Genomic DNA, 13,262 nt, shown 5'->3' with positions numbered 1-13,262 from the left:
GACTCAATAGTGTTGGTAGCATGAACAAAAGCACCTAGTACATGCTATGAAGTGGTTGACATTAGGAAGGGCAACCAGAAATAGAAATCATGCCAAAGCAGGCACTGAAGCATGATGCAGTCTTTACAGCCATCAGATCCCATTAAACTGTCCTATCCATGTTAGTGTGGGACATGGATGTTAAATGATGAATAATGGAAAATTTACTCGTATAACAGTCATTATTAAACTTTTTGAAGGCAGTGAGCTGGCAGAATCATTAGCCCACCGGGTAAAATGCTTAGTGGCATTTCATTTGTCTTTAGGCTCTGAGTTCAAATTCTGCTGAGGTCAACTTTGCCTTTCATCCTTTTAGGGTTGATAAATTAAGTACCAGTGAAACAATGGGGTCAATGTAATCAACTTGTCCCCACCCTCAAAATTTCAAGCCTTGTGCATTTAGTAGAAAGGATTATTAAACTGTGCTTGGAACATAAACTAACCTGGAAGATTTTAACTTAGATAATTTTAAAACCAGATGTTTGTATCATAGAACTAAGAGTGGCTCCAGGTGGGTTGGTATCAAAAGAGTTAATGATGATAATGACAACATCTATAAACATTACAGTTAAGAACAAAAATACAAACATTTCTTCAGCAAGATTTGATAACCCAATAAGCAGGCAATGAATAAGTTTATTGCTGCTGAGAAAACATTTTTTTTCTTTTTTTCCTTTCAAAAGAAAGAGGAACACACAAAATTAATACTTCATTTCTAATTCCAAAAGGTGCGGGTGAAGACTTCTACAAGTTGTTTGACCCACCATCAATAGCAGCCAAATACTTCTCAAATCCCACCATACTACCTTAAAAAAAAAAGGAATATATTAAATAATGTAGTCCTAGGTACTCTTGTCCTTTATTCTATTGCTGGCTTTAGTCACTGGACTTTAGCTATGTTGGGACATTGCCTTGAAGGTTTTAGTCAGTCAGTTGACCCCAGTATCTATTTTAAGTCAAGCGCTACTTTAGCAGTCTCTGTTGGCCAAACTGTCATACTAAACAACAACAACAACTTTAGTACACCATTGAAATAAGATGGTGACGAGGTGGGTGACTTAATTATTGGTTATAAACATAGATACAAAGCCACAAATTTTTGGGGGAAACATAAATAAAAAAAATAAATGTTCCTTCTTGAGCCATGCCAGGCTCATAAGGGCCGGTTTCCCGGTTTCAGTGGTGTAGAAATTCCCCACCTGGATGGGACGCCGGTCCGTTGCAGGATTACTCATTTTTGCCAGCTGAGTGGACTGGAGCAACGTGAAATAAAGTGTTTTGCTCAAGAACACAACGCATTGCCCGGTTCAGGAATCGAAACCACAACCCTACGATCATGAGTTCAACACCCTAACCACAAAGCCATGTGCATCCACTTGGGGAGACATAGAGTCAGTTAAATCAACACCATACTTGACTAGTACTTTCTTCTATTCAGTGAATAAATTATTAAAAGCATTTAGCATATATTCTTTTTTTTAAAATTCTTTTTACGCGTTTCAGTCATTTGACTGTGGCCATGCTGCAGCACTGCCTTAATGGATTTTTTTGTCAAAGAAATCAATTCCAAGACTCATTCTTTGTAAGCCTAGTACTTATTCTATTGGTCTCTTTTGCTGAACTGCTAAGTTACAGAGAGTAAACACACCAGCATCAGTTGTCAAGCGATGGTGGGGGGAGGCAAACACAAACCCCAAAACATACATGAATACACATACACACATATATATATATTTCTTTACTGCCCACAAGGGGCTAAACATAGAGGTGACAAACAAGGACAGACAAAGGAAGTAAGTCGATTACATCAACCCCAGTGTGAAACTGGTACTTTATCAACCCCGAAAGGACAAAAGGTAAAGTTGACCTTGGCGGAATTTGAACTCAGAACGTAACGACAGACGAAATACCGCTAAGCATTTCGCCCGGCACGCTAACGTTTCTGCCAGCTCGCCGCCTTAAATATATATATATATATATATATACAATGTCACACAGTGGGACTGAAACCAGAAACGTGATTAGGAAGCAATCTTCTTACCACACCAGTTGTTCAAAAATGTAAACATAAATAACTGGACAACAAAAGCATCAGCAGCACTATTAACAACAATAACAAAGACACCATCACTACCACCATCACCAATCACTGACACTATCATTGTTGCTGCTACCACCACCACCACCACCACCACTAACATCTACACACAAGTTTAACTACATAACTGAGATATTTTAAAAATCAGAATTGTTCTCCAAACAATGGAACAATATGACTTGGAAAATAATAACTTCAGTATGGAATACAATAGAGAGATATGGGTAGATTATTGGTTAATGGTAGGGTAGGTAGGTTCCGAACGTAAGGGAGGCGATGGATAGAGAGGGCCTGGGGGTGACCAGTAGTGATTTGAAGTCAAGTGGGTTGGTACAGAATAATTGTTGGTGGTAACCGATGGTAAGTAGAGCACATCTGCAACTTGCCCTGGGTATGACATTAAACTGCATTTGGTGGTGAGGCTCCAGTTTGAGAGCTTTGGAGTTGAGGGGAGTGTATTCTATCATTCTACTTTTGCCAAACTGCTAAGTTACAGGAATATAAACAAACTAACACTGGTTGTCAAGCAGATGTGGGGCACAAACACAAACCAAAGACACATACATTCATGTGTGTGTGTGTGTATGATGGGTTTCTTTCAGTTTCTCTCTACTGGACTCACTCACAAGGCTTTGATTCATCTGGAGCTATAGTGAAAGACATTTGCCAAAGGTGCCATGCAGTGGGATTGAACCTGAACCATGTGGTTGGGAAATAAATTTCTTACCATATGTCCCTGCCTATACATCTAACTACAAACTATGAACTACCTCAAAAAAAAGGGAAGAACACACTGAATAAATGTAGTCCTAGATACACTGATTGGAAAAAACAAGAGCAACAAAGAAATTTTATCTTATTAAGATTAGATGATTGACCTGACACGCGGATATCTACAGAAGCAGGCTGAGATGAGATGGTGGATGACTGAAAAGGGAGAAAACTAATGAGATAATTAGAGAGATAACAAGATATAGCGAAAACAGAAAATAATCTTACCTCCTATACGTGCATTATACGCTACACCAATCCCACAAATATTGTTACCTGCTTCAGCAGCTACTTCTCCAGCACATCGTGTTCCATGTCTGAAGAAAAATAAAGGAGATAAGATAGAAGTTATATTATCACTGATTCATTCAGTCATTCAATATTTACACATACCATACCACCACCACCACCACGACCATTACCCTAACTATCACCACAAATAACCACCGCCATCTTACTACCACTACCACCACCACTGTAATCCTTATCACCACCTATCATCATCATCATTGCCATCACTAATATCAGTACTGTGAACCAAAAGTAGTGGTATAGCTATATGTGATGCCTTGAGGGCGGCGAGCTGGCAGAAACATTAGCACACCGGGCGAAATGCCTAGTCGTATTTCGTCTGCCGTTACGTTGTGAGTTCAAATTCCGCCATGGTTGACTTTGCCTTTCATCCTTTCGGGGTCGATAAATTAAGTGCCAGTTTACTGGGGTCGATGTAATCGACTTAATCCATTTGTCTGTCCTTGTTTGTCCCCTCTGTGTTTAGCCCCTTGTGGGTAGTAAAGAAATATATATGTGATGCCTTGACTTGTTAGAAAGATCAGTCAAATTCTACTCAAAAAAGGCTATCATAATAAAAATGACACCTGGGATAATGTAGTCCTAGATACACTATCCATGAAAGTAAGATGTATAGTAATGGGTGGAATGCTTTAATAAGTATGCATAATCAAAATTGATCAAGGGTTAAAATGCTATTACTCATACTGCTGCAATCATCATCATCATCTCCATGGCCAATAAGGGGAGTAGGGTCAGTTGGTAGCTGGCAGAAATGTTAGCACGCCAGGCGAAATGCGTAGCCGTATTTCGTCTGTCACTACGTTGTGAGTTCAAATTCCGCCGAGGTCGACTTTGCCTTTCATCCTTTCGGGGTCGATAAATTAAGTGTCAGTTACGTACTGGGGTCGATGTAATCGACTTAATACCTATGTCTTTCCTTGTTTGTCCCCTCTATGTTTAGCCCCTTGTGGGTAATAAAGAAATAGGTATGTTGATCCATGGTCCAAGGAGTCTAGGGATGACTGAGAGGCACCTATATCTTCCTCATTGTCATTTTAATATCCACTTTTCCATGCTTGCATGGGTTGGATGGGATTTATTGAGACAAATTTTCTATGGTCAGATGCCCTTCCTGTTGCCAACCATTAGCTGATTCCAAGCAATATAATATTTCCCCATGGCCAGACATGTTTTTGCAGAATATTGGAAATGAATGACATTCATTTACAACATTACAGGATGCCAAGACAAGGGGAACATAAACAAGCAATCACATACACACACATACATATATATGTACATATGTATGTGTGTGTGTGCATGTATATATATATATATATATAATATATATATATATATATATATATATATATATATGATGGACTTTGTTCAGTTTCATCAATGAGATCCACTCACAAAGCTTTGTTGGCCTAGGGCTGTAGTAGAAAACATGTGCCCAGTTTGCCACACAGTGGTATTGAACCCAAAACCATGTAGTTGAAAAGCAAACTTACTAATCACACAACCATGCCTATAAAAAAAAGAAAGAAGAGAAACACCTCACTGGTACCACCATCAGCTTGAATTTTAGGGAGACCCAACCCCATCAACCCTCTCCTCTCCCTGTCTGAGGAATAAAAGTAGTTTCATTTTGCCATGCAAAATTTCTTTCTGAATCTATGGTCATTCCAACCTCACAAGCATCATCATCACTACTACTATTGTCATCATCATCATCATCATCATCGTTTAACGTCCGTTCTCCATGCTAGCCTGGGTTGGACAGTTCGACCAGGGATCTGGGAAGCCAGAAGGCCGCACCAGGCTCCAGTCTGATCTGGCAGTGTTTCTACAGCTGGATGCCCTTCCTAACGCCAACCACTCCGTGAGTGTAGTGGGTGCTTTTTACGTGCCACCTGCACAGGTGCCAGGCAAGGCTGGCAATGGCCACAATCGGATTGGTGCATTTTACGTGCCACCGGCACGGAAGCCAGTCTAGGCGGCGCTGGCATCGGCCATGTTCAGATGGTGCTTTTACGTGCCACCATCTCAGGGATCCACTATTACCATTGTCATCACCACCATCATAATCACGATAATCATTACCACCACCACCACCACCGTCAACACACTCCCCTCACCACTACTATCATGATGATGATCGCCATCACCACTCTCACCATCAAGATTACACCACAAGCACCACCATGTCACTATCATCATCATAATCATATCATCAACACCACCACCACTTCCACTATCACTATCATTATCACCAGTCTACAACTTCCACTATGAGTGTCATCCTTATCACTCCCACCACAACTATTTCCACCACCAACACCTCCATTATCATCACCATTACTAGTCATCATGCTCACAAGTATTATTATCTAATAAAGCTCAGAATATATAATCTAAGTCCTATAAGTATATAAATCAGGCAGTATATCAATCACATGCATGTATGTCATACAGCATGTCATATGACATGCATATCACATCTTACAGTATATATAAAGAAAGACATATGGCATAGGCGCAGGAGTGGCTGTGTGGTGAGTAGCTTGCTTACCAACCACATGGTTCTGGGTTCAGTCCCACTGCGTGGCACCTTGGGCAAGTGTCTTCTGCTATAGCCCCGGGCCGACCAAAGCCTTGTGAGTGGATTTGGTAGACGGAAACTGAAAGAAGCCCATCGTATATATGTATATATATATGTGTGCATGTATGTTTGTGTGTCTGTGTTTGTCCCCCTAGCATTGCTTGACAACCGATGCTGGTGTGTTTATGTCCCCGTCACTTAGCGGTTCGGCAAAAGAGACCGATAGAATAAGTACTGGGCTTACAAAGAATAAGTCCCGGGGTTGAGTTGCTCGATTAAAGGCGGTGCTCCAGCATGGCCGCAGTCAAATGACTGAAAACAAGTAAAAGAGTAAAGAGTATATATATGTCAGATGATGTGTGGGGAGAAGGGCATGTGGTCAATATGTTGCATTCATGATTGCAAGATCATGCTTCTGATCCCTGGATCAAGCAATGCATTGGGTTCTTGACCAAAACATTTCATTTCATTTTACTCTGTGATCACTTTGACATTTGACATGTGGCGCTCAGTGCACTTGTACAGACTATGTCGATTTGATGGAGGAAGAGAGCTAATGTACAACTCTTTTACTTGTTTCAGTCATTTGACTGTGGCCATGCTGGAGTACCGCCTTTTAGTCGAGCAAATTGACCCCGGGACCTATTCTTTGTAAGCCTAGTACTTAGTCTATCAGTCTCTTTTTGCCGAACAGCTAAGTTACGGGGATGTAAACACATCAAAATCGGTTCTCAAGTGATGTTGGGGGGGGAGGGACAAACACAGACACACAAACATATACACATACACACACATATATATATACATATATACCATGGGCTTCTTTCAGCTTCCGTCTACCAAATCCACTCACAAAGCTTTGGTCGGCCTGAGGTTATAGTAGAAGACACTTGCCCAAGGTGCCATGCAGTGGGACTGAACCTGGAACCATGTAGTTCGTAAGCAAGCTACTTACCACACAGCCACTCCTATGCCTAATATAAATATTTGATCACTATAAACAAATCATCAGAGCAGGTTGATTAGCAAGAAACTGCAGAATCCTCATACAACCATCAAGCCAAGTGAAACGGTAGTCATGACAGATACTGGTGACATGCAACTGGCACTCGTGCTGGTGGCACTTGAAAGTACCTATTACACTCTTGGAGTGGTCAGCATAAGGAAGGATATCCAGCTGTAGAAACCATGCCAAATCAAACTGGAGTCTGGTGCCGCCCCTCAGCATACCAGCCCTGGTCAAACCATCCAACCCATGACAGCATGGACAATGGATGATAAATGATGATGATGATGATGATATCTATTTTTCTATATATATCAATCCCTAGCAGTGGAGGGAACCCGTGGAAGAGGTAGACCCAGGAAAACCTAGGACGAGGTGGTGAAGCACGACCTTCGAACTTTAGGTCTCACCGAGGAAATGACCTGCGACCGAGAACTTTGGAAATATGCTGTGCGTGAAAAGACCAGGCAGGACAAGTGAGTCCAGCCCATTTATGCCTGCCTTTCCTCCCTTGGACACACAAAGACCTGTTGAGGCAAGCGGAGTCGATATCGAACCTCATCCGACGACAGGCACCTATGCCTACCCCCTCTGCTTGCGAAGACCTGTTGGGCCAAGTGAAATCGAAATCGAAATCGGAATCGAAATTGAACCAATCCTATGACTGGCACCTGGCAGATGCCAGGACCCCTGGACTGGAGATACGTAAAAAGCACCATCCGAATCGTGGCCGATGCCAGCGCCGCCTCGACTGGCTTCCGTGTCGGTGGCACATAAAAAGCACCATCCGAATCGTGGCCGAAGCCAGTGCCGCCTCGACTGGCTTCCGTGCAGGTGGCATGTAAAATGCACCAATCCGACCGTGGCCGATGTCAGCCTCGCCTGGCTCCAGTGCAGGTGGCACGTAAAAAGCACCCACTACACTCATGGAGTGGTTGGCGTTAGGAAGGGCATCCAGCTGTAGAAACAATGCCAGATAAGACCGGAGCCTGGGGCAGCCTTCTGGCTTCCCAGATCCCCGGTCAAACCGTCCAACCCATGCTAGCATGGAGAACGGACGTTAAACGATGATGATGATATATGTATATATATCATTCACGACAACTGTTTCAAACGAGTTTTTTTAATGATGAATGAACCAATTTCCATCTGTTGTTATTTATTTATTATTCACCTTATTCAGAATGTGCAATTAGCATGGTTCAGGAGTCCTTTAAGTGCAGTACAATTGGTGCAGTGTGTTTGTAGGTACAACCTTGAAACTCATGGTATATTCAGTCAGGCGCATGTAACCGTTTATGAAATTAGAACATTAATCTGTCTGTACTTCTGTATGTATGTAAACGTTCCTTTAATTTTGTTTTATACATGATTGCTATTTCTTTAACTTGAACTCTGTGCTTTGCTATTTAGGTACCTGATTCACTTGAATCCTGAACTTATATATATATATATATATATATATATATACACACAATATATTCTGTAAATAGTAATAGTATTTTTTAAAGCTTAAAGCTTATAAGTAATCACCGCGCAATGAGTAAAAAAAATAGTCTGATAATGGGGCATATAAGCCTTTGACAGAAAAAAGTAGGTTTTGCCATATGTGTGGGATTCAAACCCACACCACTTTGTTTTCATGACCAAGTGTGCTACCATTGCACCATCACAGTAATATATATATATATATATATATATATATATATATATATATATTTATAAATACTAACAATGAATCTTGGTGTTGCCCAAGTGTTATGACCTACAGGCACATTGTATTATTTGCTCCTTCCTTATGGGCAGAATCGGCACCACTGATATAAAGTTAATGGCATAATTGAAGTTATTGTTTATTTAAAAGTGAAGAGGGGGGGGGGTACAATTTGCATGGGTTTGCATGAAAGTGCTTTCCGTTCTTAAGAAAGATCACAAACTATGTATTGTTTCACCATATAAAAGGGGGTTAATACAATTTTGTCCAGAAATCACATTTTCAAAATTTTAATTTCCTCCCCATCCTCACTGCAATTTCTTAATTTGTAACGTTTTTGAATTTTTTTTTTTTTTTTTTGTTATCTATGTAGAAAAATACAGAGATTACGAATCTGGGAAATATATACAATTTTTATAGCTTAATTTTTCTTAAAGAAACACTCGATGCCCCTTTCCCCCACCTTGCCCACCCATCACCTACTCGCTTTCACTTTTGTCAGATGTTTCCCCGCATGTGTAGAATTCTACTGAAATAGCAAACTTAAAAAATACCAGACCACCACCAGAAAACCTGACATGCTAGAAGCAACAGATAAACAACAATATTTCTGAAGAAACTCTAAAAGTGAAACATTGGAAGTGTGTAGCCTTTTGAAAGTGGTGAGAACACTTCAACAGAACAAAACATACCTGTTCTCATCTGTAGCATCATATCGTGGTGTAGGATCAGGATCTTTTCCATTCACATCATAACTTGCTCTAGGATCCTGGAAACAGATGGAAAAAAAGACAAAAATGATGGATCTGACTCCAAAGTAATAAAAATCAATTTAGCCATGAAGTTCCTCCCACTGCCCACAAGCACCTTTATATGATTGTTGGACATGCTAGAAACGGTAGCTGAAAATTTGGCACTTCTTGGTTAGGTTGCAATACTATGTCCAAACCCTCACCTCATTCACACTTTTGTGTACCGTTTAACCTGTGAGCATTTAAACAGGCCATGTCCAGCACCAAAAATCTATTTGTCTATTTGTTTTATGTTTAAACCAATCAAATTCAGCCTTTCATGCCAACCCTACAATGTCATTCTAAAAATATACAATTACATCAGCAAAATCTTGAAGCTAAAATACAATGCATGATTAATTGAAAATGATGTGAATAAATAAACATTAGTTTGACAGAGTAATCTGATTACTAAAGGGTTAAAGAGGACTGGGCTTGGTAAAGCTAGTTTCTTTTAGGCCCACAATGCTACGCTTTCTCCAGCAAGATGGCTGGGTTAAGGGGAGTCAAATAATGTTTAATAAAGCATTACAGGCACAGCCCAGTGTTCTTGAGCAAGACACTTTATTTCACATTGCTTCAGTTAAATCATCTGTAGAAATGAGTTGTGACATCATGATAACATTGGTGTGGAGGGGGAGGCAGGTATGTATGGGCAACTGCTGGTCTTCCATAAATAACCTTGCCCAGACTTGTGCCTTGGGGGGGTAACTTTCGGATCTTTTCCTTTTGAACGGCACTTTTCAACACAATTTCTAGTTAACTAAACGCTTTTAAACTTTGTATACTGGTAGAATGTGTAAAAATAAAACATTTTTTTCTCTTGGCTTTCTTGAGAAAATTGTAATTTGTAAGTTTAACGTAGTTTAATTTTTTGAATTTTAACCAATCCTATGCCCTCTATTTAGCAAAAATCATTTGCTGCGTCTAAAACTGAGACAACATCCTGTCACTCACCCTAACCCTAAATTTTAGCCTTTCGTTTTTTTTCTTAATTGTTAAATTAATTTAATTGTTACGCGTGTGTCTAAAATTATTCGTTTTTTTTTTGTTTTGAGATTTTGCTTTCGTTTTAGCCTTTCGTTTTTTTCCTTAATTGTTAAATTAAAATTATTTTCCATTGCTCTCGTTTTAGCCTTTCGTTCTTTTTCTTAATTGTTATCCTTAAATTAATTTAACAATTAAGAAAAAGAAAAACGAAAGGCTAAAATTTAGGGTTAGGGTGAGGATTAGGGTTAGTGACAGGATGTTGTCTCAGTTTTAGACGCAGCAAATGATTTTAGCTAAATAGAGGGCATAGGATTGGTTAAAATTCAAAAAATTAAACTACGTTAAACTTACAAATTACAATTTTCTCAAGAAAGACAAGAGAAAAAAATGTTTTATTTTTACACATTCTACCAATATACGAAGTTTAAAAGTGTTTAGTTAACTAGAAATTGTGTTGAAAAGTGCCGTTCAAAAGGAAAAGATCCCAACTTTCTAGGTACAACCCCATGGTCATTCATGATTGAAAGGGATCTTTACTCTTTACAGGCACAGACATGGTTGTGTGGTAAGAAGTTTGCTTCCCAGCCACATAGTCTTGGGTTCAGTGCCACTGTATAACACATCGGGCTAGTGTCTTCCACTGTAGCCTCAGGTTAACCAATGCTTTGTGAGTGAATTTGGCAGAGGGAAACTGCAAAAAGCTCATTGTGTGTATGTGTGTGCATGTCTGTGTTTGTTCCCACCACCACTACTTGACAACCATTGTTGATGTGTTAACATCCCCATAACTTAGTTTGATAAAAGAGACTGATAGAATAAGTGCCAAGTTTTAAAAAATAAATAAGTAATAGGGACGATTTGTTCAACTAAAAAAATTCAAGATGGTGCCCCAGCATGGCCACAATCCAATGACTGAAACAATTATCAGACTAAAAGACAAACATAATGTGTTTTAGTAGATCCACTATATTATGCTAAGCAATTCACCAGATTGTGTAATATACAATACAAGCTCTCCCTATTGAGTGTGTCTACACATGTGTATTCACCCAAATACAATTTATTCACTCAGTCATGATGAGATTTCAGGTAGGTTGCATGTAGTGTAGTTTAATCACAGTTTATATTTATGGTTATATGTTTTCCTGCATGTCAAATGATTTATCTGCCCCATCTGTTATTGAAACAGTCATAACCTAAGAGTGTGGTAGTGGCAATTCATCGGTTACGATAATGAAGGTTCCAGCAATCAAAGGAACAGTCTGTTCATGAAATTAATGTGCAAGTGGCTGAGCACTCCACAGACATGTGTACTCTTAATGTAGTTCTCAGGGAGATTCAGTGTGTCACAGAATGTGACAAGGCTGGCCCTTTGAAATACAGGTGCAACTCATTTTTGCCAGCTGAGTGAACTGGAGCAACATGAAATAAAGTGTCTTGTGCAAAGACACAATGAGTTACTGGGTATTGAATTCACGACCTTACGATTGTGAGTCAAATACCCTAACCATTAAGCCATACACTTTCACTACCCTAAGGATAAATGTACTGTAAAAACCCATGTAATTTGCACACCTGTGTAATTTATGCAGGTGATTTTCAGGATAAAATTTGTTAAAAAAAAAGCTACTTATGTAAAATTCGCACCTAAAAGTTTTAAGAATTGCCAATATAGCTAGGTGAAAAAGGTTTTCAATTTAGTTGTATTTAGCATAATTTCACTTCTGATTAGATTTTATTAAATTTTCATTAAATAAAAATAATTTCAGTTTAATAAGTATCACATTGAAAACTATTAAATTACAAAGTGTTTGTATTGTTTATAATAAACTTTATATTACATTTCTTGCTCACAAGAGATTAATGTCCGATCTTTAGCATACTGCTGTATGCCTTCTCAAATCACAATCACAGGAATAGTTGATGAGAATTACCAACAAAAGCAAAGCTGATAAATATGCACAGGTGTTGCAAATTAAGTTTAATTACCAATAAACATCAGCTTGGAGGACACTTTACTCAACCAACAGAGGAAGGTAACTGATCAAGCTGATTATTTAAACAGAATTCTTTTCTGCCTATTCTTAGTGGAACCTCTGATACAGAGTATCAAAATTTTAATCCCTTTCACACTTATAAAATGTCAAGCAAACTTTAAAATTTGTCATTACCATTATTGTTAGTATGGGCAGAACTTATGAATCATTAACTGCGAAGGAAAAATTAAATATGTGCTCCATTGCGATAGGTAGAAACTCCAAGCAATGTAAAATATGGCCCGGACTGTGTTAACCATTTAGTGATTTTAGTAAATTTATACAGAAAAATTATTATACCATCCAGCATAAATAAAAGTCAACTTCATTATGTGTATTTAAGCGATTATTTTTTTCAGTAAAAACCTATTCTGACATTAAATGAGTCAACTTCTGGTATAAATGTTTACATTTTCTACGTCTTTTTTCAAGAAAAAAAAAATTTCAAAAGAAATTCTGGAAATGATCTACTCATGTAATTCATGCACCTCTAAAGTTTATTTTTACTTTTACAAAAAAAAAGTGCATAAATTACATGGGTTTTTACAGTAATACTAATACCCTCCATTCTTTTATTCATTTGTTGTAGTGTACTCTACAGTTGATGAAAATTTTCTGGATTTTCAGTTTGTGTGGAACATTTTCTTCTACAGAAGCATTGCTCTCTTTCATACATCCTGTTAGCCAGTAGTTGTGCGAATGGTTACTGAGGTAACTACTTGGATTTTATACAGCCCCTTTCATATACTATGTGTGTGTGTGTGTAAAATACACAATATTTACTGTTTTTTTTTCTTTTTTCAAAAAAAGTTCTTCAGTTCATTTGGTTGTATCTTATAAACAGTGTCAGGGTCTGTATTTCTGGTAAAAGATGGCTTGGATGCTGCAATGTCTGTAAAATGAACTGCAAACATCTCT

The 13,262-nt window shown here is 38.7% G+C and overlaps 1 protein-coding gene across 5 annotated transcripts in view; it reads right to left on the bottom strand.

Annotated features, from left to right (window-relative positions):
- LOC115209954 (proprotein convertase subtilisin/kexin type 4) overlaps positions 1-13,262 on the bottom strand; it is a 187,111-nt gene that overhangs the window by 71,669 nt on the left and 102,180 nt on the right. For all 5 annotated transcript variants that reach the window (XM_029778594.2, XM_029778595.2, XM_036500934.1 and 2 more), the window contains exons 6-7: positions 9,220-9,296; positions 3,137-3,225 (exon numbers count right to left, since the gene is read on the bottom strand). In XM_029778594.2, coding sequence (XP_029634454.1) covers positions 3,137-3,225; positions 9,220-9,296 — 166 coding nt within the window. The remainder of the gene's footprint in view (positions 1-3,136; positions 3,226-9,219; positions 9,297-13,262) is intronic.

This window comes from Octopus sinensis, linkage group LG3 (assembly GCF_006345805.1).
Source record: "Octopus sinensis linkage group LG3, ASM634580v1, whole genome shotgun sequence".
Classification (NCBI taxonomy): domain Eukaryota; kingdom Metazoa; phylum Mollusca; class Cephalopoda; order Octopoda; family Octopodidae; genus Octopus; species Octopus sinensis.
This window is presented reverse-complemented; position numbering and strand designations above follow the sequence as displayed.